This window comes from Panthera onca, chromosome C2, assembly GCF_046562875.1.
Source record: "Panthera onca isolate mPanOnc1 chromosome C2, mPanOnc1 haplotype 2, whole genome shotgun sequence".
Taxonomy (NCBI): Eukaryota; Metazoa; Chordata; class Mammalia; order Carnivora; family Felidae; genus Panthera; species Panthera onca.
The window spans coordinates 7885210-7909964 of record NC_138347.1 but is presented as its reverse complement, the minus strand read 5'-3'; the positions used below and the strand labels follow the sequence as shown (position 1 = coordinate 7909964).

Sequence of the window (24755 nt, the reverse complement as noted above, 5' to 3'; positions counted from 1 at the left end):
AAACACCTATAGATACAGCAGTGACGCAATGTCTCAGTCAACTGGACCGGGGATTCCCACTTCTTTTTTGTTTGTTAAGGAATTGTTTTACGTTGTCGCTTTGTGAGTTGGCCACTGAATCTTGACTGGTTATTTCTTTAGCGCTCTGGGAGAATGGTTATGAAAAGGAAGGAGTCCTCCTTTGACACCTGATTATATGACTGTGTTATTTTTTCTTGGAACAGATCTGCGAGGGACTGCAATGCATTTTTATCGGGAAATAATGTCATCATTCTGAGTTGTCCAGGAATCTGTTGGTAGCACGGTACAATATTTAATAATTAGTACCACTTCATACATGAATAGTACTCAATAGTACAGACAGTATAGAGGTCGGCAAACTTTTCTGTAAAGGGCCGGATAGGAATATTTTAGTCTTCTGGCCACATAGTCTCCGTCTTAAATACTCAGCTCTGCTAGTGTAGTGTGAAAGCAGCCATAGGCAATACGCAAATGGATGAGTGTGGCTGTGTTCCAAGAAAACTTTATTTATGGACACTGGAATTTGAATTGCATACAATTTTCATATGTCCGAAAATATTCCTCCCCTCTGCATCCATTAAAAAATGTAAAAGTCATTCTTTGCTCACAAGTGGTGCAAAAACAGGGAGTGGGCCAGAGTCTGTGAGTAGTTTTGGTTTGCCGACCCTCTCTGTGTAAGTAGTGCCCGTGGCTTAAGCCTTGGCCTTGGATTTGAGACCAGGAGCTATTACTACTGGGCCCATAACCTTGGGGAAGTTATTCAGTTTGCCTAAGCCCTAGTATTCCTATCATAAAACGTAAATTGTAACACTCAAGCTCTCATGGTAGAGTAGAATTAAATGACATAATTTGTGTAATGACATAATTTGTCATTGTATTTTGTGTTGATATTGTGCTTTGTCAAAATCTCTTTGTAGCCTTACAGAGTTTTTGACTTCTAGATGACACTACAGTGGAAGTTCTCTAAGACATTAAGGGCAGAAATATTAGGAAGAGGTGCGTTTAACTCCATTTTAAATGAAAGGATTACATTTTCTTAAACACAGGTTGGTCGTGAAATCTAGAAACAAGATAATATGACTTTACTATATTGGAATGCGGTATCAATGAATCATCTATTATGTATAACTATGTTTTTCAACTTTATAGCCATCCGTTGAAAGGAAATCATAGAAGTTACTATTTCCCGTGTATGTAGGGCATTTAATTACAGCTCCCCTTTTGACTTTTCTGAGTCACATAGAGTACCATCCAAGTCAAGGAAAGAAAGTCAGACTATTGGCAAGCTGTCTTGGAAATGACTATGCATATTTTCCTTCTTTTTTATCTTGAATTACTCAGCTAATCAAATGATTTCACGTTCTTTGAGTGAGTCCCAGTCGTTTTCTACTGGCATTTTTATAACCCCCATGTCCACCAGCTCCCGCCTTTAATAAACAGTTTCTGTGCATCCCAAAGATATTGGCTTAAATCAAATTAAAAAGCAAAGGGGAAAAATTAAGAAACCTGAAATGTAAGAAAATGTGGGGAAGGAAAGCATAAGGATGTTGCTCTGGAGATTTCAAAATTTAGGCTTTTGAATGAAGTCGTAAATAATTTTTTAACTAGAGTACAGTGAGAAATAGACACTTCAGAGCCCTAGTTTGGTTAAACCAAGAGAAAAATTGTGCTTAAGAAATAAGTTGACATTTTTAAAGACAGTAGCTGGATTTCTGTTAGGGAACGTAAGATACCGAACTCAATCAATGGACCTGGCACTGGAGAGTTAGGGAAAGCACAAAAGAGAGAGACACGTGGAGCGAAAGAGTGGGGGAAGGAGGGAGCTCCTTCCTACGGACATGGAGTGGCTGTACGTCGGTTCACCGGGTTGCAATGCCATGTTATGAAGGAATGGATAAACAATGACCTGACATTACGGTGATTACAAATACGTTAATTCAAGAGAGTATCTTCGTCCAGGGGACAGCCAAAAACAGAAACGATTTTATGAGTTACATAAAACTGACTTATCAACAAATAGGTTTTCCAGTTGGAAAGCATCTTGGGGTGGGTGGAAGTGAGAATCTGAGGGTCTCAGCAGCCCTTGGGGAGGTCATGCTTCCAGCTGACTCTGCCCTTTTCTCCAGATTGGGGTCAACTGTGGCAAACCATAACCCTTTAGTTAAAAATTCTTATCTGGCTATTGGATCCCACCATGCTTTTATGGAAAGTGACTCAAACACACCAACCAAACAGACCAAAATATCAAGTTGAGAGCGATGCTCATTAGTTGTGGGTATTGTTGAATTAAAATAGGCTTATTTATTTTCATAACACTTGGTTTGCTAAGAAAGTGACTGAGTGAATGGGGACTGGCCATGGCGGAATAGAATGAGTAGAAATCATGGGCTCATCTTTGTTTTGCGGTCTTAATGAAAAACACCATTCAATACTTGCTGCTTAGAAAATTCAGTCTTAATGAACTTCTTTCAATTCCAAATTTTAACAGTTGACACAAAATACACTGTTAAACCGTGTTATCAATAATTGTAGAAAAATAGACACGTTTGATAGGGACATTCTAGTAAAAGGTTCTTCTGGAGCATCCTTGTTTAAAGATCCAGAGGCTCATGTTACAAAAACGAGATTTGGTTCATGTTCTGTCTTCAACTACATTGACACAAAAGACGATGAGAAATAGGCAGAGACCTCACACTTGGGTGCCCTGTCACAGATACAGAACCGACACATGTGCATGACCAAAGGGTCACCAAGGCTCTTTGTTCAGTTGTGCTAAAGGGCCCCAAACTGTTCTTCCAACCAGACAACAGGGTGTGTGCTGTCCTCTGAACCGTAGTAACGGAGTAAAAAAAGGCCCACTGAGTCATCAAGAGCTAATTAGCTAATGAGCCCCTGCCTCATCTTGCTTTGTGCTACGGTGCCTTCCCTGCAACTCTGGTGATGTTGCGGGGTTAGCGCCCCCAAGTCAAGGGCGCCCTTCATAAGGCTACAGCGAGGTAAGGCCACAGTACCTCCCAACAGCCTGGCAGGAAGTGTATGGGGCTCCCTCCTCCTCCTCCTGGACTACAACGCCCTCCTCGGAGTGTGTGGAATGAATAAATGATTCGACAGGTATTCGATGCAGAAAGTGAAATGCTGGCAAACAGGAAAGGGCTACGTGGCCAACAGTTTTGTTTTCGGTTCAGTCAGTGCCAAGAAGCAGTTGTCCTAATGCAAGGTCAAGGACGTGGGAGAAGAGAGACCCCTGTGTTAAATTGAGGAGCCACTTTCCTTGTCTCTGGGACATGCTTTTTAGTAGCCAAGTCCCCGAACTACAGCGAAGGCCTGTGCAATCTGGTCAGGGAAGTCAAGGGCAACAGGGAGTGATAGCTAGTTTGAGTTCTTTGACCTCCAAGGCACAAAGCTTCAAACTGAGCACAGCTGTGGGAGCTGAAAATGAACTTGAGTTCAGCCAATGAATATTTATGATGGGCGACTGTTTAGGGAATAAAGAGTTTAAAATTGTGAAATTAATGTGAAAGATCTGTTACAGTGCAAAATTTCCACCTGCCCTTGAGATTTTTGTCTAACATCCTCTTCCTTATCTTTTTTACTTGAAATTTTTTTTTCATTTTGAAATTTAGATTTTTTAGTACAAAATTCCTTCCTTCCTTCCTTCCTTCCTTTCCTTCCTTCCTTCCTTCCTTTTCCTTCCTTCCTTCCTTCCTTCCTTCCTTCCTTCCTTCCTTCTCTCTCTCTTAATCTCTCTCTTTCCATTTATCTTCACAGATTAAAATTAATTAAGGCTGCAGTTTTTTTGCTTGTTTTCTTCTGATTGGGAGACACTTTGGATTTGATTTCCCGCCTGTGGCATGCTCTAGAGAGATTTCATAGTCACCTAGATTGTTGATTTAATCTTTGACCCTTATTTCAGAATAATAAAAGAAGACGAATAATAATAAATACAAATGCGAAAAATGCTGATGGATAAGCTAGAGGGGCAGGGAGAGAGCCGGATGGAGTCAAAGTGTGTGAGGTGAATGATTATAATACATGTCGCCCACTGCATGCCTTCATGAATGTCATGGCTTTAGACCCAAACCGTCTTCTGCTAAATTACCATGTCTGATTTTTTTAGGTCTATAGTTTCTCACAATTACAGAGTGGAACAGCTGGGGAATCCATGGGTTTTTGCAGGAGAAGAGTTTCCCAAACTCTTGTACTACAAAGGGTGACAGCTCATGTGAAAAGCATAAACACATCATTGCTGACATGCCAGAGAGTGTCCTCCCCCTGGAATATTCTCCCAGGCTAGTCAGTGAGGCTCCTGTTACTAAAAAAAAAAAAAAAAAAAAAAAAAAAGAGAGACCTCAGTTTTGTAAACATTTCACAGTATCTCAGGATATTGGTGGTGGGTTTTGCCATGTACCGGACCGCCTAACTTCCCCCAGACCTATGGCTTATTAGATTCAGTGAGAGGATAAGCAAGGGAACAGAGGTACCCAAACACTACCAGTCTGGGACACAGAACAAAGGCCATGCACTAAGGGCCAGTGATCGATGGGACCAAAGAAATTCAGAAAGCAAAGACATCAGAACAGAAATGCCTACTGTACATTGGGAATCTTTTTTTTTTTTTTTTTTTTGCATCTTATTTCTAAAGTTATATATCTAAACCTACAGTAATTATACATCTATGTACATTATTTGGAAGTTCTGTCCTACAGTACTTTTCGTACATGCTGTGTTTTATTACTGACTGCAAAAAGAAAAATAATTACATAAGGCATATATATGTACAGTGTTTTGTCTTTCCCTGACCCGGGTCCTATAACTGCAATGCCTGTAGGGGGCAGGCACGTCGCCCTGCAGATGGAATTTATTGGGATCTATAAAACCGAGGGTTATACGCTATGTCTCACTGCATGAGTAAATAGGCACCAGAGACCTAACTTGTCATATCCCAGGTGAGATCTCTGACACACTCTTTGAGTGATCTGCTATTGTACAAGACATGCAGGTAAGTAGCTTAAGTCCCTAGGAGTCGGATGCGTGGTTTTTCGGGAAGAGAGCAAGCTGGGGCCGCGAGGGAGGGCGCTTGGCACCTTCACCAAATCTGCGTCTGCCTCGTCCATCTGCAAAACCGAGAGAGGGCAGGTAGATATTTTACACCTCGAAGACTCGCTTTCTGGCCATGTCAGAACTAAATGCAAATCCATACACAACCAAGGAAGAGAGACAAAAGAGAGAGAGCATGAGAGACGAGGAGGGGTTGTGCGGGGGGAGGGGAGGAGGAGCCGCCCGGCTAGGCGACTAGACTCTGGATTCGTTTTCTAGGTTTGCCACGTCACCATTCCTTTCCGTTTGCTCCTCGAGGTTCTTCTCCTCCTCTTCCGTCTCCGGGTCTGCGCGCTGGTTGAGTTTGCTGGACACGGACCAACTCAGGGGCAGCTCCGCCCGGCTGGCCAGCTCGGCCAGCTCTTTGGCACTGAGAGATGGGGTGCTGGTCTCGTAGGTCTCGTGGAAGCTGTTATAGTCGACCTCATAGAAGCCGTCTTCCAGCGTCAGGACAGGTGTGAAGCGGTAACCCCACAGGATCTCACTGGTGACGTAGGAGCTGCGAGCTTGGCACGTCATTCCTGCAAGGAAGGGGACGGACGGAGGCTTTAGTGAGTGCGGCCTTGCCCTGGGCAAGTGGGCCCAGCGGGCGGGCGGTGGTCGCGGCCCCGAGCTGCTCAGACTGCGGCCCGCACCGGGGCTCAGGGCTTAGGACCGAGAGTGTGATTCGTGCCGCAGACGGACGCTACTACCGGAGTGTGCGGTGGCGCTGCCGGGACTTCGCGGGGCGGGGCGGGGGGAGCGCCAGGGCGCCGTGGGAGCGTCCTGGCCCACAGCCAGCCACGCGTGCCCGCGCGGCCGTGCACACGCGCGGGAAGCCACGTGCGCACAGGTGCACAGTCACGTGTGCTCGTGCCCTGTCCGCTTTTCGCGCCGGGAGACCCCGGAGGCCGCGCGTCTGGCCTCCCGTGGCTTTCAGGGCTTCGCCTGAGCCCTACGGAGACTTGAGCCTCCCGGCCATCGACTTAGGGTGAAGTTTGGCTTATGGAACTACACCCGGGAGGCCCTCCAGCCGAACGTCATGGATCAGCGTTACTCTCCTCCCATCGTGCCGTGCAGGCCCCGACTGCCCCCCGAGGTGACGTTGGAAGGGATGCCCCCCCCCCCCCCCCAACTCTGTACTTGCCCCGGGCCCAGTGAGGATAGTTATTCAGACTGTGCAATAACCATAATACTTTCAAGGCTTGTCCCTTCTTCTTAAACATAAGCAACCTTTTCCTGGTTTGCACAGAAATGCCATCTGAGCGACTGCAGCCCAGGAGTCAGGAGCAGCTTTTTTTTTTTTTTTTTTTTTTTTAAACGTTTATTTATTTTTGAGAGACAGAGAGAGACAGAGCACGAGTGGGGAAGGAGCAGAGAGAGAGAGGGAGACACAGAATCCGAAGCGGGCTCCAGGCTCCCAGCTGTCAGCACACAGCCCGATGCGGGGCTCGAACCCATGAACCCTAAGATCGTGACCTGAGCCGAAGTAAGGCGCTTAACCAACGGAGCCACCCAGGCGCCCCAGGAGCAGCTTTTTTAAAAATATGAAACGACAGAATGGGGGAAACTCCACTCATCCTCAGGGATGACTTCTCCATTGGCTAGGCAGGTCCCTGGGCCTAGGGCCCACAACTGCTTTTTAGGGACCTATAAAAATTTTTTTAAAATCAGAACAAAACAAGGAACTTTTAGGTAGAAGAAAACGTTAAAATAGTCACCCTTACTCTAATAAGATTGTAAAATGTCATGTAATTAGAACTTAAAAAAAAAAATGAATAAGGGATCCTTCAAGGCCAAACTATCTGTGAGGCACAAAAGTTGTCCCGTGGTCAGTGTTCATTCATTCCAGGAAACAGCCAGTCAGTCCACATGTCGTGTATTGACACAGCCGATAAGGTGTATCAGGCAACTGCTTTGTGTGGAGTGCAGGTGGAGAGGGGAGAAGAGAATACATGTGGGTGTTTCCACGGAGGATTCAGAGCTACAGGATGATTTCAGAGCATGGCACTTGCTCCGTGCAACTAGAAGAAGAAACCGGGGTGCCAGGGACTTACGTGATTTACCCCGCTCAGCTGTCAGGGCCCTAGTCAGCGCTGCCCTCACTCCAGCCCTGGGTTCTTCTCCTTAATCCCCAAACCGAATCCTACCCTTTGGCAGTGTCTGTCTGGCTAACCCACAAAAGCCCCCTTTTATGCCTCTAACACAAGTACTGCGGGACTTCTAGATATGGAAAAGAAAAGGGCGCTGTCTTGCTTTTTATTTCCCGACCAGCGTTTCTCGTCCAAACTGCCAACTTTTCCTGCGTGTTCGAGTGTGACGGGGGAAGACAGATGATGGCAGGGACATATGGGCTCAGAATGAGGAGTACACAGGAAGTCAAGGGGAAAAGGTGATAAAATAACTTCAGTAACTTTTTTTTTCCCCATAAAGGAGGTACACGTTTATTGTGAAGTGATTAGAAGCCAGCGATGGTCAAATAACATAAAATCCGCCTAGGCTTTCCATTCTGGCGATATACGTAACCAAATGCAGTGAGGAATAAAATCTACCGTTACTAAAGTTAAAATCTAAATGGACCTTCACCATCTGTTGGAGCTGGCTGAAGAGAGAATCAGACACTTGGGATACAGGTATGAAGAAACAGCAGCGGGTGCCGCCAAGAGGATGTCACCAGGAAGGCCGGCGGGGGGAGGGGAGGAACCTCTGAAAACCTCCTCCCCCGTAAAAGCAATGAGAGCAGTGGCAAACACGGACCAAACAAACTCTTTTAGAGCTCTGTAAATGAATTCCAGGGGAGCTTCCTTAGGAACAAAATAGCTGAACTTTAGTAAGAACCCTGAACGGTGTGGAATTTTAACTCCCCTTGCTCAGCTCCACGAGCCTCAAAAACCAACAGCCCCAACTCGTGGTGAAAACCAGCAGCCTAACAGCTAGCGGAGGTCAGAACACAGGTGGAGCTCTTTCAAAGCCCTGTTCTCAGAACTGCCATTACTTCATGTGTCTGGCGGTTCCCTAGAAAACCCCGCTTGCAAGGCTTGTCTTTGTGTGACCTGGCAGAGAGCTCGCCCAATGGAGGCAGCCTTTTACCTTGGGTCAGTTGTCAGAAACAGCCAGGCAGTTGTTTAATATTGCAGCTGCGTGGGGGGCAGTGATAACAGTTGGGGAAAACAACAAGCTAACCAAGAAACAAAAGGAAAAGCTGGAGAAAGATGTCCGTAAGGAACTTGGAAAAACTCTGACATATTCCTGAGAATCTAGAAGACCACATGCATGTTTAGGACTATGCACGTGCCCAGGAAAGACCTGAGAAGGCCCTGAGCTCTTGTCTCTGGCTGACCTTGAGCCTCTGAGCAAGCAGGAAGTGAAGGTGAAGGCAAGGCTGTAAAGTTCCTACCTCAGTGTTGAAGGCCTGCCCCCCACCATGCACACAGCACTCCTTAGCAGAGACTGGAGACTTACTGATTCCAAGCATTTAAGGAAACCTTTGTCCGGTCATTAGCTGATTACAAAGCTAACTGAGCAAAGATTTCAGGGGGCTACATACAAAACTATACAGACTGCCTGAATCTCACGCTAAGTCACTAAACAAACAGCAACAGCAACAAAAAACCCTGGAGAGGAGGGAGAATCTGATTGTTAGGGTTGCCACATTATATTATTTAAAATGCTGGCTTTAAAGATTTATGAGACCTATGAAGAGAAAAGGAAGTATGGCCCATGTATAGGAAGAAAGCAGTCCATTGAAACTGTCCTAGAGGCTGGGACATTGGACTCACCTGACTCGCTATTGTAAATATGTGAAAAAAAACTAAAGGAAATTACGAGAATGATGTCTCACCAAATTGAAGATATCAATAAAGAAATACAAATCATATATAAAAAAACAAATATAAATTAAATTATATTAAATTCTAGAGTTGGAATGTATAATAGATGAATGAAAAATGCACTGGAGGTACTCAACAGCAGATTTGAACTGGCAGAAGAAAGAATCATGAGCTTGAAGACAGGTCAGTTGTGATTGTCTCCAGTCTGAGGGACAGAAAGAGAGAAGAAAGAAGAAAACTGAGCTAAGCCTCAAGAGGTGTGTGGGACACCGTCGATCGTATCATATGCGTAATGGAAATCTCAGAAGGAGAGTAGAGAGAGAAAGGGGGAGAAGAAATACTTGACACGATGGCTAAAAACATCTTAAATTTAATGGAAACCACTGGTCTACACTTACAAGAAGTTTATCAAACTCCAAGTAAGATTCACGCAAGAGATTCATACTCAGACACGTCAATAATCAAGCTGTTGAAACACAATGACAAAGAGAGAATCTTTTTTTATTAAATTTTTTTTTAACATTTATTTATTTTTGAGACAGAGAGAGACAGAGCATGAACGGGGGAGGGTCAGAGAGAGGGAGACACAGAATCCGAAACAGGCTCCAGGCTCCGAGCCGTCAGCACAGAGCCCGATGCGGGGCTCGAACCCACGGACCACGAGATCGTGACCTGAGCCGAAGTCGGCCGCTTAACCGACTGAGCCACCCAGGCGCCCTGACAAAGAGAGAATCTTAAGAGCAGCAGGATATAGACGCCGATCACACACAAGGGATCTACAACAATATCATCATCTGGTTTCTCGTCAGAAACCATGGAAGCCAGGAGGCAGTGAGAAGACACATTGCAAGCACTTAAAGACAAAGACTATATGTCAAGGATCCTACATCCAACAATTTTGTCTTTCACACAAGAAAGAGGAATTAAGACATTTCACGGTAAACAAAAACTGAACTGATTTCTGGCAGTCCTACTCCACGAGAGGTACTAAAGAGAGCCCTTCAGAATGAAATAAAAGGATATTAGATAGTAACTCAAATCGAGAAATAAACAGCATTGATCAAGGCAACTACACAGGCAAATATAAATGTTTTTCTGCAGTGTAATTTTTTGGTTACTCCATATATATGGCAATTACACTATTTCATTCAACGGAAATGCCACAGTTTACTTATTCAATAAAGCAAAATGATTCAAAGGTATGTGATGGGGTTATTTGTTGAGGGAAATGTAAATACCGACTTGGTTTGTGGAAACTGTGTACAGTTAGGAGCTGAATTGTTCCCTTAAAATTTCCTATGTTGATGTACTAACCCCCAGTATTTCAGACTGTGACTGTTTTTAAAGATAGGGTCTTTAAAGAGATAATTCCATTAAAATGAGATCATTAGGATGGGTTCTAATCTAATATGATCAGAGTCTTTGTAAGAGTGGATTAGGACATAGATATGTACAGAGGAAAGACCATGTGAAGACACAGGAAGAAGCTGGTCATTGGCATGACAAAGAGAGAGGCCTCCACAGCAACCAACCCTACCTTGATCTTGGACTTCCTGCCTCCAGAATTATGAGGCAATAAATTTATGTTATTTAAGCCTCCCAGTCTGTGTTACTTTGTTATGTACCTAGCAAACGAATAACTTATTGAATTCTATAGGGATAGTAAAATACCTTTTCAGAGTACCATTTTAATGAGATTGTTTAATTTTTGTAATAAAAAGGTGAATAGGTAAGATTTAAATGAATGCTCATGGATGCTTTTCCTTTTTTTATTCCTTTTGTGGTGTCCGAATTCATTTAAAAAGGGATAAAAAATAATATTAATGTACTTATCCAATAGTACAATATTAAAAAGAGTTTTTAGTGTAAATTGATAATTTTCCTTTTTTGCAGAAAGATTCTTATTCTACACATTGCCAATGGTTCTAATCCATTCTTTAAAGATGTGATTTTCATTGAATTTGAAGAAGTAACAAAATACAACCAACTGGGTTAACATTGTAAGAAAGAGCTGCCAAGGTTACATCAGTGCATATGTATGTTGTGTTATTTTCCATATCAAGAAGACAATCATGGAGTCCCCTGCATTAGGTGTTTAGTGAGTAAACATCTCTCTGGAAAAAGAGATGCTTCTTTTGGTGAAGAGCGAAACGTGAAAAAGCTGATCTCCAGTTCTGATCGCACTCCACTCTCCGGGCGTACTGACTCTCCCGCCCTTGGCATTTGTGCTTTTATGCCTGTGTTCATCTCTTTGCTGTATCTTGAATATCCTTCTCCTAATGGGATCCCGCTCCTCTTTCAAGAGCTAATTTATCATTTTCTTTCTGGAGCACTCTGTGACTGACCAGTCCCTGGCTGAAACTATAGAGCCCAGGGTGCCATAACACTCCAGTGATACCCTCTCATGGTCCTTATCCCACTGTTTGCAGTTGCCTCTAAGTGTCCGTTTCCCTTGTTGAATTGGGATCACACTGGGGCTGGTAGGTCTTGTTTATTTCCATGTTCCTAGCATTTAGCACAGCGCTTCAACATTGTAGTTTCCCAAACACTACTCGTTGTCAAGTCAAAAGACTTGACTTAGGAAAACTATAGAGAAGCATTTTAATTAACATTGTTGGTTGGTAATGTCTCAGATCCGTTATTCAGGAAAAAGATGGCTTGTGAGTCCTTTTTTTAAAATTTAAATTCGAGGGGTGCCCGGGTGGCTCAGTCAGTTGAGCATTTGACTTCGGCTCAGGTCATGATCTCATGGTTCATGGGTTCGAGCCCCACATTGGGCTCTGCGCTGACAGCTCAGAGCCTGGAGCCTGCTTCAGATTCTGTGTCTCCTTCTGTCTCTGCCCCTCTTCCACTCACACTCTCTCTGTCTCAAATATAATAAATAAACATCAGAAACATAAAAAAAAATTAAATTCAAGTTAGTTAACATGCAGTGTAGTCTTGGCTTCAGGAGTAGAACCCAGTGATCCATCACTGACATATGACACCCGGTGCTCATCTTGAAGAGTGTCCTTTTTAATGCCCACGCCCCACTTAACCCCTCCCCCCACCCAACTCCTCTCCAGCAGCCCTCGGTTTGTTCTCTGTATTTAAGAGTCTCTTGTGGTTTGTCTCCCTCTGTTTTTATCTTCTTTTTCCTTCCTTTCCCTGTGTTCTCTGTTGAGATTCAAAGGGGCACACGCACCCCCATGTTTATAGCAGCACCATCAACGACAGCCAAATGATAGAAAGAGCCTAAATGTCCATCAACAGATGAATGGGTAAAGAAGATGTGGTATATATATACAATGGAATGCTACTCATTGATGAAAAAGAATGAAATCTTTCCATTTGCAACAATGTGGATAGAGCTAGAGGGTATTATGCTAAGTGAAATAAGTCAGTCGGAGAAAGACAAATATCATATGATTTCATTCATGTGTGGAATTTGGCTTGAGTCCTTAGGAAGGAAAGTGGGAGGTTTCTGTTTCCAGTGTTATCCCGGACTATCTATGAAGGACCTACGGCTAAAATATAAACTAGGTGCTGGAAAATTACAAAATCCATATATATTTTTTAACGTTTATTTATTTTTGAGACAGAGAGAGAGAGCATGAACGGGAGGGTCAGAGAAAGAGGGAGACACAGAATCTGAAACAGGCTCCAGGCTCTGAGCTGTCAGCACAGAGCCCGACGCGGGGCTCGAACTCATGGACCGAGAGATCATGACCTGAGCCGAAGTCGGACGCTTAACTGACTGAGCCACCCAGGCGCCCCCCAAAATCCATATTTTTAATAAAAAAAAAAGTTCAATTAAACAACTAAGGGATAGGACTTCTGGTTCTGGTGAAGACAGAATTAAGTACAGCTTTTCTCTCCTGCTGATTACAAACAACTAACTTCTCTAGACAAAATCTTCAGCCTAAAGACTCCAGAAAGTCTAACACTAGCGGGAAGATGGGAAAAGGGTACCAAACGTGAAGATCAACTTGTTTGGGGGTAAATTTCTTGCTTTTCCTTTTTCTTTTTCTTCCTTTTTCATCATCTGGCTTTAACCAGATGAGAGTGTTCCCAGCATAGAACTCGGCAGCAGGTGCTGACAACAAAATCTCGGGGAGAAACCTTGTCCTTCTGACCACAGCACTGGGACAAGGTGCCCCTCTGAGCCAGAGGATGAGAGTGGGGGGGGGGGTCCCCGCTAGGTTTGTCCTCTCCTCACCCAGCCCTCAGTGTTGCCCCATCGGGAACTTCTCTGTGTGCTGTATGTCACAGGCACTGAAAGCCTGGAGAAAATCTGGCCAGAGGATGGGAAAAGGGGACTGTGGACAAAGAGTTTGTGGTTGTGTTTTTCTCATTTCTCACTGCTTTACCCTGACAGTGACCCGAGTCTGTGAGACCATGCAGGGCACAAGTGGCTAGAATTCAGAGAAAAATCCTGTCTTTCTAGACAGAAGATCGAGCAGCGGGTGTCTGGGAGCTGAAAACGGTGGGGAATCCTACAGAGGATGGAACTGGGGAAGAGAATCCTGTGAATGAATTCCGTGCATGAGTTGATACAAGTCTGGAGCTTTGCATGCACAGGACAGAAAACGAAAAAGAAAAGATGAATTTTAAAAATGACCACGTCTTTCATAATATACCATCACATTTCTAAATAGCTTCTGTCAAACAAGAAACCCTACTGAAATTCAATAATATTGGAACCGAATGATATCAAAAGTCTAAATGTCATAATTATAGGATACATGGAAAGCGAGAAAAATGTATAGGTCTAAATGCTTCTGTTAGAAAAGAAGAAAGTCTGGGGCGCCTGGGTGGCTCAGTCGGTTAAACGTCCGACTTCGGCTCACGATCTCGCTGCTTGTGGGTTCAAGCCCCATGTCAGGCTGTGTGCTGGCAGCTCGGAGCGTGCAGCCTGTTTTGGATTCTGTGTGTCCCTTTCTCTCTGTCCCTCCCCGTCTTGTGCTCACTCTCTCACTCTCTCTCAAAAATAAATAAACATAAAAAAAAATCTTTAAAAAAAAGAAAAGAAAGAAAATCCGAAAATTAACGTGCAGAGTATCCATCTTAAGAAAGTAGGAGAGACCAACAGGGCATACAGAAGTTGAATCACTATGTTGCACACCCGGAACGGTGTGTGTCAGCCCTGCCCAGTGGAAAAAAAATTAGCAGCAGCAGCAACAACAACAACAACAGGATGAACCCATGGCAAATAGGCAATAAAGGTCAGTGTGTAAATTACTAAAATAGACAGCAAACGAAAAATAGGATGGATAAAGGCAAGAATTGGTTGTTTGAAAAGTCTAATAAAATAGATACACATCTGGTAAGCTTGGTCCAAAGTACATCCCTGGGGAATCTGTCCTCGCAGTCTCAAAAGAAATGAGGGGACATTGAGTGGTGCAGATTGTCACTGCAAGACGGCATGAGGCAAAGTGGGACTCGGGGAGGAAGAGGTCTTCTGGAGTGTTCTCAGGTCCAGGCATGCCTTCGACTTTATGCTGGGGGAGGCTGCTTGGTTTTCGTAGCAGCGTGGTATGGTCTAAGTGATTTCCCCAAAGCCCCAAGCCGTGCGCGCGCACGTGTGTGTGTGTGTGTGTGTGTGTGTGTGTGTGTGTGTGTGTGTATCTTTTAAATATTATTTCGTTTCATAATTTCATAATTTCTCCTCTGAGAACTTCTCTGTTTGGATCTCTGGTTAATCTTCCAAGAGTTTAACCTGCAGGGAAGTGATTAGAACTGGCTCCTCTTTTTGGTGGCCATTTCGTTCTTTGAGTAAGACTATGTAAGAGCAAGGATGGGGGTGGGGGGCGTGTACTGGCGGCGGGCGCAAAGCCCAGTCCATCTAGAAGCCAGGAAACCTAACTGCGGCACCGCTAAGGAATCTGTCATAGCGGCTGAGCAGGCAGAGGGTCAGGCCTGCAAGACGAGGATTTAACAGGCAAAGCTCTATTTTTAGATTCACAGCAGCAAATTATGATGGGAAATGTTTTGAGCAGAATACCAATATGATGAAAGCCATCCTCAAGAGAGAGCCCGCTGGATAAAGCCAGAGGGATTCACTCTGTAGACAGATAATACATCAAAACCGCCTGGAGAATACGATTCCAATAAAATGAAATGGATATAAACCGCCATCACCACTTTGAATACTGTAAAATTAACCCATATGGATCATCAGTATTCAGAGACAAAGAACTGACTGTAGGGGCTTTGCCTTCTTATTTCAAATGCTGGGCTAAACGATGTGATGTTTCTCTTTACTCCTCGCTATTCTCGGTAAGGACCGCACTGAATTAGCACAGTAATGAAGTGTTCCGCACTTATGTTTATAAGTGTTTGTGTGGGAGAAGAACGTTGGTGATTTACCAAGCGCGATGTCAAAAAGAAACAGTATAGTGTAATCTCTGCCATAGCATGATAATAACTTTCATTCAGTAGGTTCAGCCAACTGCTGATTATTTAAATAACAGAGCCCTGCCTTCCACTCAGGTTACAAGGCCCTTCCATAAACAGTTGTACTTATTCTGTTACCCAAATATTGGGGGGCCACTGAGGTTCACCTGCAGCCATGCAAAAATAAATGGAGATGTGCATTTTCTTAATGTCTAAAAAAAAAAAAAGACATTCTATGTGCGTACTCCTAACTGTGCTCTCGCCACAGTAGTTGACAAAATTAACGAGTTAAGTTTTGAGTTAAATACGAAATGTTATTGATTGTTTATTTTCTGCCAGGCACAAAACACTTTGTGTGCATCAACCGTCTAGTCCTCTCAGCAGCTTTCTTACAGGGAGGCTGTTATGATTTCTACCTTCATATGGTCAAACTAAAGCAAAGAAAGTTTAAGTACCTTTCCTGGATAGCACAGTTTATGGACTGAATTGTGCGCCCCTAAAATTCACATGTTGAATGGGACTGTATTTGGAAACAGCACGTTAGGGAGGTAATTGAGGTTAAACCAAGTCCTAAGGGTGGGGCCCTAATTCAATAGGATTGGTGTCTTTGTAAGAGGAAGAGATACCAGAGAACTTTCTCTCCTGCATGTACACACGAAAAAGGCCATGTTGGGATGCCATGAGAAGGAGGCCATCTACAAGCCAGCCAGGAAGAAAGACCCTCTTAAGACTTCCTCCTTTTACTGTATAAAACTCACTTTCCTTTCAAAGTCATCAGAGTCTTCTGGAAGGAAGGAGGATGATGGTAACAGACTCTTTCATAAGATCTGAATAAAGCACCTTTAAAAAAAAACAACCCACAGGTGCTATTTGTCCTTTTGACAGTATCAACCACAAACCTGTAAGGGAAAATTAAAAATTTCTTTGCAGAGTATCTGGGTGGCTCAGTCGGTTGAGCATCTGACTTTGGGTCAGGTCATGATCTCATGGTTCATGAGTTCGAGCCCCTGGTCGGGCTCTCTGCTGACAGCTTGGGGCCTGCCTGGAGGCTGCTTTGGATTCTGTGTCTCCCTCTCTCTCTGCCCCTCCCCGACTCGCGCTCTGTCTCTCTGTCTCTCTGTCTCTGTCTCTCTCTCAAAAATAAATTAACATTGAAAAATTAAGAAAAAAATTCTTTGCACTTCTTTTCAATCTTGGAATATTCCACCGAGGTAGTGTAATCAAGGTCCTGTGTTCAAACGTCGCTCGAATTTGTTCTTTTTTCTATGTGGCCTGTCATCTATTTCATGTCTAGTTAGGTTCATTTGCTTCTACATGTATTTCCTTTTAGGATTTGCTTTTGTGATCCTTTTAAGAAAACTGTAAATCATTTAAATGAGGTGCATCTGGTCAGTGGCCCAGGGCCTGGCCCAGAGCGTGTGCTATGAATGTGCTGTGCGCATGTGTTAGTGTGTACGAACGGGCGTTTTTGTGCTTGTGTGAGCTTCCCTCGTGTGTGTGCAAGTGTGTGTGTTCTCGAGTGTGTATGCAGGAGCGTGTGCGGACGGTGTGGAGGCGCTGGCAGGACCGTGGGGAGAGGCACACGGCAGCTTCTAATCCAGGAGCCTGGTGGACACTTGGACCCTCGCAGCGAGAGCACGTGATACCCCAAAGACCTTGTGGGGAGAGCAAGGAGGCAGGATGTACTTAGGTCGCACCCCCTCACCGATGCCAAAATGATGTAGAACCCACCCCAATTCAGATGCCTCTTATGGTTCGAGAGGGGAACTTCCTGAGTGACAGTTTAGATCTGAATGAACCACATGGAAAGCTGGAAGTGACCAAGTTACCTTTAATTGGCAAATGTAAGCTTTTATTTCTACCAGGAAACAGGAAGCTTAAGAGCAGTGTAGTTAATTTCAGTCACAGGGAAACAAAGTCAATTCTATTTCTACTTATCTGAGCGTGGAGTCTATAAATTATAATCTCTCCTTGGACACAGTTTTTAAAAAGTTGGCTTAAAATTCTAAGCGCTTATCCTTCCCAAATAAAACAAACAATGACACGTATAATTAAAATGACTTCATCTTGGAGCGAAAAAGCAGAGTCCGTGATCCTGAGAGTGCCCTCCAGAGAGTTTATGAAGCTCATGTGGTTCTGTTACTCTTTGCATAGTTGAACATAAACATCTTATTTCAGCTGACTTTAAGATTCTAGTAAAAAACCCAGGCCTTTACGTTTTGAGTTTGATAATTAGAACAATATAGAGTTGGTCGGGGGAAAACTCAGTTTTAGTAAGAGACTTAGGAACTTAAAAAAAAAATTTTTTTTAACGTTTACTTATTTTTGAGAGAGACAGAGAGACAGAACATGAGCAGGGGAGGGGCAGAGAGAGAGAGAGGGAGACCCAGCATTGGAAGCAGGCTCCAGGCTCCGAGCTGTCGGCACAGAGCCCGACACGGGGCTCGAACTCACGAACCGCCAGATCACGACCTGAGCCGAAGTTGGACGCTTAACCGATTGAGCCACCCAGGCGCCCCTCGGAACTTTTTTTTTTTTAAGTTAATTTATTTTGAGAGAGAGAATGCGAGTGGGGAAGGGGCAGAGAGAGAGGGAGAGGGAGAACCCCAAGCAGGCTCCACGCTCAGTGCGGAGCCCGAAGTGGGGCTTGATCCCGTGACTGTGAGATTACGACCTGACCTGAGCTGAAATCGAGAGTCGGATGCTTAACTGACTGAGCCACCCAGGCTCCCTGAGACTTAGGATCTTTTTGTTGGGTAAAGGGTGTCCAGATGGGCCATTTTGATGGATCTCTGGGCCCTTGTCCGGCACATTAATTCACTAGTGCTAAAGGTAAGTTTGTGTTGCTGGAAAGACTAAAACTCATACGAGCCACTGACTACATTCTTGCCAGGGCAACTGAGACTTAACGCTAATTGAGGCAAATCCTGGCCGATGATCTCATCCTACTTACTGGCGCATCCAAAACCAAAACCTCAGGTAGAGCCGCTTCGGCCACAGGCGACCAGGTCTGGTCTGTTAGGTCCTCTAAGACCTAACAGGTCCTCTAAGGATGCAGGCTGTTAGGTCCTCTAAGGACGCAGTGGTCCTGCAGCTCTCGTGACCTGCAAGCTCACTGGACCGGCTCTGCTGCTGACCCTGCTGGCCGTGTCCTCCTTCTGAGTCCCCCTGGCCTCCCAGTCCTCTCTCTGGGCTCCGAGGTCCTCTGTCTACATTCTCTCCTTGGATCATCTCGTTCGTTCATGTGACTTTACGAGCTGCTGACTCTCTAACCTCCAGCCCAAACCTCATGCCTGATGCTCCAAACCCCTGCATTCACCTGCCCACTGGGCATCTCCCCTTCGGGTGTCTCATCCAATGCCCCTAATTGAACACGTGCCACCTGTATCACCTTTTCCTCCAAACCTGCCTCTCAGCCCAGATTCCCAATTCCAGTCAATGGCGCTGCTGACATGCAATCGCTTGATGCATATGGTCGGTTCCGCCTCTGAAATGCACCTTGGATCTCGCTTCCTTCTCTTCCCGTTGCTAGCACCATCGCCACCGCCTTGGCCCACGCCACCCTCATCTCTGGAAGCGGCTCCTGCCTTCAGCTCGTCTTCTCCCGACGCTAGGGTGACCTCGGAACAAAGCGGATCTGATGCTATCTGTCTGGCTTAGAGCCTTTCGGTGACATCCCGTTGCCGCGAAAACAAGGTCCAAAGTTCTCACGCGGTCTCTCCGGGTCTCTGCTCCCCGGCCTGACTTGTATATTGCCCTTAGGGGCCATGTAGCCCCCTCCAGCAGGCCTTTCCTGAGTTAGGTCTCTGTCACACCTGCCCATCACCCCCCACCGTCCCCTGTGAGACTTCTTGCTGACAGAACATAAATGCCACGACGAGCAGGGACTGTGCCTCGCTTGTGTTTCTGGAGCTGGGCACAATGTGGGATACGACAGCTGCTCAATAAAGACCTGGCGGACTAAAGAAATAAGAGGGAATTACAAAGCATCACCAATATTTCTTACACGAGCACTCTTACAATGACGCGAATCCACTTGGAGAGAGAATGCCCTCAAACTGGGAAGAAAACGTAATGGATGGTTGAGGCTAAGACAAACAGCCCAGGGAGAGCCCCAGCTTAAAGACTGTGGGGCTGGCTGGCTGGGGAGGCTCCTGGACAAAGATGCCCTTGGCTGTCTGTGCCCCAAAGAAGAGGCAGGAGCACACTTCAGGTTAGTGGGACCCACCATGTGTCTCGAAGTCTCCGCGTGTCACTGGCACACAAGCTGTGGACTAAGGTGATCCCATTTAGAACGGACACTTCCGGAAGTTTGGCATCCTGTGGATGCTCCTGGCTTCAGGTCGCTTAGGTCTCGAGACCACTCTTTGCCACCGATGTGCATCTGGCCAGCTGTCCGGGCGGGTGAAAGTGAACGGAAGGGTGTCCGTGAGGGCAGCGCAGCGACTCAGGGGAGACCGTCGGCTGACGTGCATTTGACTGGGCAAGTATACAACAAGGCCATCAACACCTATGGACACAATCTTCAGCGGGACGCCTGGGTGGCTCCGTCAGTTAAGCATCTGACTCTTGGCTTCCGCTCAAGTCACGATCTCACGGTTTCGTGAGTTCAAGCCCCGCATTGGGTTCTCTACTGAGCCTGGAGCCTGCTTGGGATTCTCTCTCTCCCTCTCTCTCTGCCCCTCCCCTGCTCGCACTGTCTCTCTCCAAATAAATAAATAAACTTAAAAAAAAAAAACCCGACGCAATCTTTAGTTCCCAAGCTGAGATTTGTCTCTGCCTCTAAGACGCGTGTGTGCCACGCTGTCCTTTTTAGTGACTGGATGGCTCACGTGTGGGAAGGGGAGGAGAACAAAATCCCTCCTCCTGACTTTCCTTCGGGCTTGTGACTCTGACATCGCAGAAGCCGGGGGGATACTGGAAAAGTACCTGAAAATTAACTAGAGCTTAGGCCTGGCCTAGAGGTCGTTCACTTTTGTTGCCTTGTCATCACCGTCTGTGTCCTCACCGTGTCCTATTAACTTTGTGCCTGCAGGGCCACGCTTACTCAGTCTGTGGAGGGCTCTACCTCCCACGTCCTCAGAGGACCCGTTTGTACCCTGCCTTGTTCTGGTCTGTCAGAAGGAAATGCCTGGGGAGAGGAGAACAGCCTATAACCTCACTTAAACAGGGCCTGAAACCGAACACGCAAGTCATGGAGAAAGGGATCCGATGTGTGGCTCTGTATGGAGTGTTTGAAAGTGAAGAGAGTGAATCCTAAGGATTCTCCTAACAAAAGAAAGATTCCCCCACCCTTTTCCCTTTCTTCTTCTCGTTCTCCTTCTGTCCCTGTGAGAGGACGGATGTTAACGGAACGCACCGCGGTAAGCGTCCCACGATACGCGAACGTCCCCTCAAACTCACGTCCCACGATACGCGAACGTCCCCTCAAACTCACGTCCCACGGTACGCGAACGTCCCCTCAAACTCACGTCCCACGGTACGCGAACGTCCCCTCAAACTCACGTCCCACGGTACGCGAACGTCCCCTCAAACTCACGTCCCACGATACGCGAACGTCCCCTCAAACTCACGTCCCACGATACGCGAACGTCCCCTCAAACTCACGTCCCACGATACGCGAACGTCCCCTCAAACTCACGTCCCACGATACGCGAACGTCCCCTCAAACTCACGTCCCACGATACGCGCACGTCCCCTCAAACTGACACAGTCTTGCATGTCAGTCACATCTCAGTAAAACTGGAAAAACATGGAAACGCCCCGAGCCTGTTTGAAATTCTTCCTAAAGTTGACAGCTTGCCTGCACAACAGTAACCAAACTCCCTGCCCTTCCTCTTGTCCGCATATTTCTGGAAAGATTCCAAGGAGTCCTTCCCCCAGGGGAGAACTGATGGATGGAAGAAGGGGCAGGCGTGAGAACCTGCCACTGCTAGAAAACAGGTAATTTTTCTTTCGAAAAACGGACTTTAATCGGGTTTTAACCAAAAGCAATGGACTTTTATTTATTTTTTTATGTTTTTTTATTTTTTAACAAAGTAATCTCTATGCCCTGACGCGGGGCTCGAACCCATGGCACCGAGATCAAGAGTCGCAGACTCCACCGACTGAACCAGCCGGGCGCCCCAGCAGTGGACTTCTGAAAGTAAACGAGATCTTTATAGACTGATTCACGAACCCAGCGCCAGGAAGGCAATATGACAGAGGCAATGTGTTTATAAAAGCAAAGACATCTTCTTAGGAGGCTGTTTAGTAAATGTGGTCTGAAGTTGAAAGTTTGGGCAAATTCCGGAAAAGCGTAGTTTGCATCCTGGGGGTTCATAGAGGTTTGGACGTTGGCGACGTTGAATCCATTGAACCACGTGCCACAAGTAAGCTTTTGTCCGAAGATTCTGGGGCATCGCTGCCTAGGCTGCCCTGGGATTGAGCCAACGTGGATCGCCGTCCCTCCTCTGGCCGCAGCTTCCAGGCTCGAAAGCGTTATGTGCGAGGCACTTAGGGGTCTTTTCTAGAGGTCCTTCATACATCTGATCCTTTTTTACTGTGACAAATGCCTCAAGATGTCCGGGAATCTAACAATGACTACAGCCTTCCTTGTGATCTGTTGGAATGTCTTCATTCTTCAATAACCATGAATGGTTAATGAGATCGCGGCAAATTCTACCTACGGCTCTGTTTGTGAACCTGCGTCTTTTCTTCAAATTTGGAATCTCTCCTGACCTGTCAAAAATTTAGTTGGGTGTGGAGAGGGTGAGGCGAGTCTTCCGAATGAGCACAGCCTTGTAAACACATGCGTAATACCTTTAGCAGTGAGAGCCTGCTTTAGTCCAAGTCTGGTCTTGAAGTACTGATTTCAAGTAAATATACCACCTAATCTCTACTTTCCTAATTCCAGTCCATTTAGGGGTGAAAAATGCAGCCCAGGAGGGACCGATGTGTCAGATACGGGGTTTGGATGTTTAATGAGAATCAAATATCCCAAGGAACAAATGAGAGCTTGGTTTGGCAAAATAAATTCTCACCTTTTGAAAAAATCTTTTTTAATGTTGATTTACCTTTGAGAGAGACAGAGACAGAGCATGAGGGGGGGAGGGGTAGAGAGAGAGGGAGACCCAGAATCCGAAGCAGGCTCCAGGCTCCGAGCTGTCAGCACGGAGCCCGATGCAGAGCTCGAACTCACAAACTGTGAGATCACGACCTGAGCCGAAGTGGGACGCTTAACCGACTGAGCCCCCCCAGGCGCCCCAAGATAAATCCTCGTCTTGATTCACGCTTCTGCTCACAGATCACCAGCCGGTGTCCAAATTCTGGCCTGTTAGTTTCCAGGGGGAGTGACAGGAATACCCCCTCGTCAGTTTGTATTCACACCTGCGGGCTGGTTTTCTCCCTGGCCGATACCATATTCTTACAGCTTCATCATTTACTTGGCCCTGCCTTTTAAGGCAAGGAGGCACCGAAGAAAAAGACACAGTGTTCCTCCCTGGGCTAATCTCTGCCATCTCGTTTTACTGTCCCTCCCGGAGGGAGGCCGGTATGTTCCAGCCTGCGTGCCGGGGATGTTCAGCAGCGTTCCTGAGATGAGGAACAGCGGGTACTGGGATTCTGGGTCACGGCATGTTGGCAATCCACTTAGACTAGTCATAACAGCGGGGGGCCGCGCAGGAGTGGCCTGGGTTGTGTGCGTGGATCGGATGAAGGGGAGGGACAGAATCCGTCATCTGTGCCGGTGGGAGGGAGACGAGCCATCTCTTGGGTGGAATAATTCTTGAGTATCTAGCACCGTGCAGAGTACGTAACACATGCCCGGTCAATGACACCATTTATGAAGCACAGAATATCATTAGGTATCTTTGTTGTAGCCTTAGGGGTGCTGGAGTGATTCCTGCATTTCAGCTCATTTCTTCGGATGCTGTGAGCCTTTTGGTCTTTCTGAAAGTGTGCTATTACATGTGAAGAACTGGGGGCGCCTGGGTGGCTCAGTCGGTCAAGCGTCCGACTTCGGCTCAGGTCATGATCTCGCGGTTTGTGGGTTCGAAACCCACATCGGGCTCTGTGCCGACCGCTCGGAGCCTGGAGCCCTCTCTCTCTGCCTTCCTCTGCTCATGCTCTCTCTCTCTCTCTTAAAAATACATAATAAACATTTTAAAATTAAAAAAAAATGTAAAGACCTGGCTGAGGGGTCTGTGGGGGGGGGCAGCAGGGAGCAATACTTCGTGACTCTTTCAGAAAGAGCTTTGTTCTGAGTTCAGGTATTAACCATATCTTTTATCTTCTGTGTTCCTGTGTTTTGACATCCGGGGACTCGCTGGCCCTGGAGGGACTACCCTTCCCCAGGTTAGCCGATCCCCGCAGATAGACGGTAGACTGCCCGACTATGGGTGCGATTTTCAAACACAAGCCAACTGACCTGGAGCCCACACCCCAGCCACGCTGGGGCTCTCACATTCACCTGCCCTCATCACCCTGGGGACAGCTCCTATGCCCAGTGTCCATGGAAGTCATTCCAGTTACCCTGTCTTGCTCCTTCCTTCCCACAGCAGCTACTATAAAAGTTGTAGCCGTAGTCCCCTCCAGCCCCCCACCTCCTGCCCAACCCTGGTGCTTGTCCTGTGCTACGGTCCGAGGTGCTATGCCCCGTTCTCTTGAGATCTGTGAGTAACAAACTATTTTTGCAGTGACAGCTGTCTCCCGACCTGCTGGCCTTCCTGAACCTCAAATTTTCTACTGGGGCACTATGTTTTAAAACAGTTAACGTGGGGGCGCCTGGGTGGCTCAGTCAGTTAAGCGTATGACTTTGGCTCAGGTCGTGAGTTCAAGCCCCGCGCCGGGCTCTGTGCTGACAGCTCGGAGCCTGGACCCTGCTTCCGATTCTGTGTCTCCCTCTCTCTCTGCCCCTCCCCTGCTCATGCTCTGACTCTCTCTCTCTCTCACTCAAAAATAAACAAAAAAAAAATAAAACAGTTAACACTGGGGCACCTGGGTGGCTCAGTCGGTTAAGTGTCCAACTTTTGATTTTGGCTCAGGTCACGATCTCACGGTTCGTGAGTTCAAGCCCCGCGTGGGGCTCTGCACTGAAAAGCACGGGGCCTGCTTGGGAGCCTGTCTCTATTTCTGCCCGTCTCCTGCCCCTCGAAATAAATAAAAACAAACTTGAACGAAGCAAAAACAGTTACCGCCTGGTCGACAGAGAGAGCGGCGTCCGTGGCTTGGTTTACATGAACGTAGTGGGAGGAGGTGAAGCGTACCTCCTGCAGAGGGTGTTTCCTGAACCTCACGTGGAGACCCGCAGTGTGGGACAGTGCCCTATGTCGGATGTCACGTGTGTAGGTGACATGTGACTGTCACATGTCGCATGTAGCCTGTGACTGTCGCGAGGCTGCCGGGAGGTCCTTCTGGCCCGGAATAGCCAAGGACGGGCTGGGCGGCTGCTGCCACAGACCCTCCTCAGGTGGT

General features: G+C 46.4%; 1 protein-coding gene across 1 annotated transcript in view; it reads right to left on the bottom strand.

Moving 5' to 3' along the window:
* Positions 1-3713: 3713 nt before the first annotated feature.
* Positions 3714-24755, bottom strand: part of KCNJ6 (potassium inwardly rectifying channel subfamily J member 6) — a 268574-nt gene continuing 247532 nt past the window's right edge. Inside the window, exon 4 of the mRNA XM_060640866.3 lies at positions 3714-5639. Within this exon, the coding sequence (XP_060496849.1) occupies positions 5314-5639 (326 nt within the window). The 3' untranslated portion in view covers positions 3714-5313. The remainder of the gene's footprint in view (positions 5640-24755) is intronic.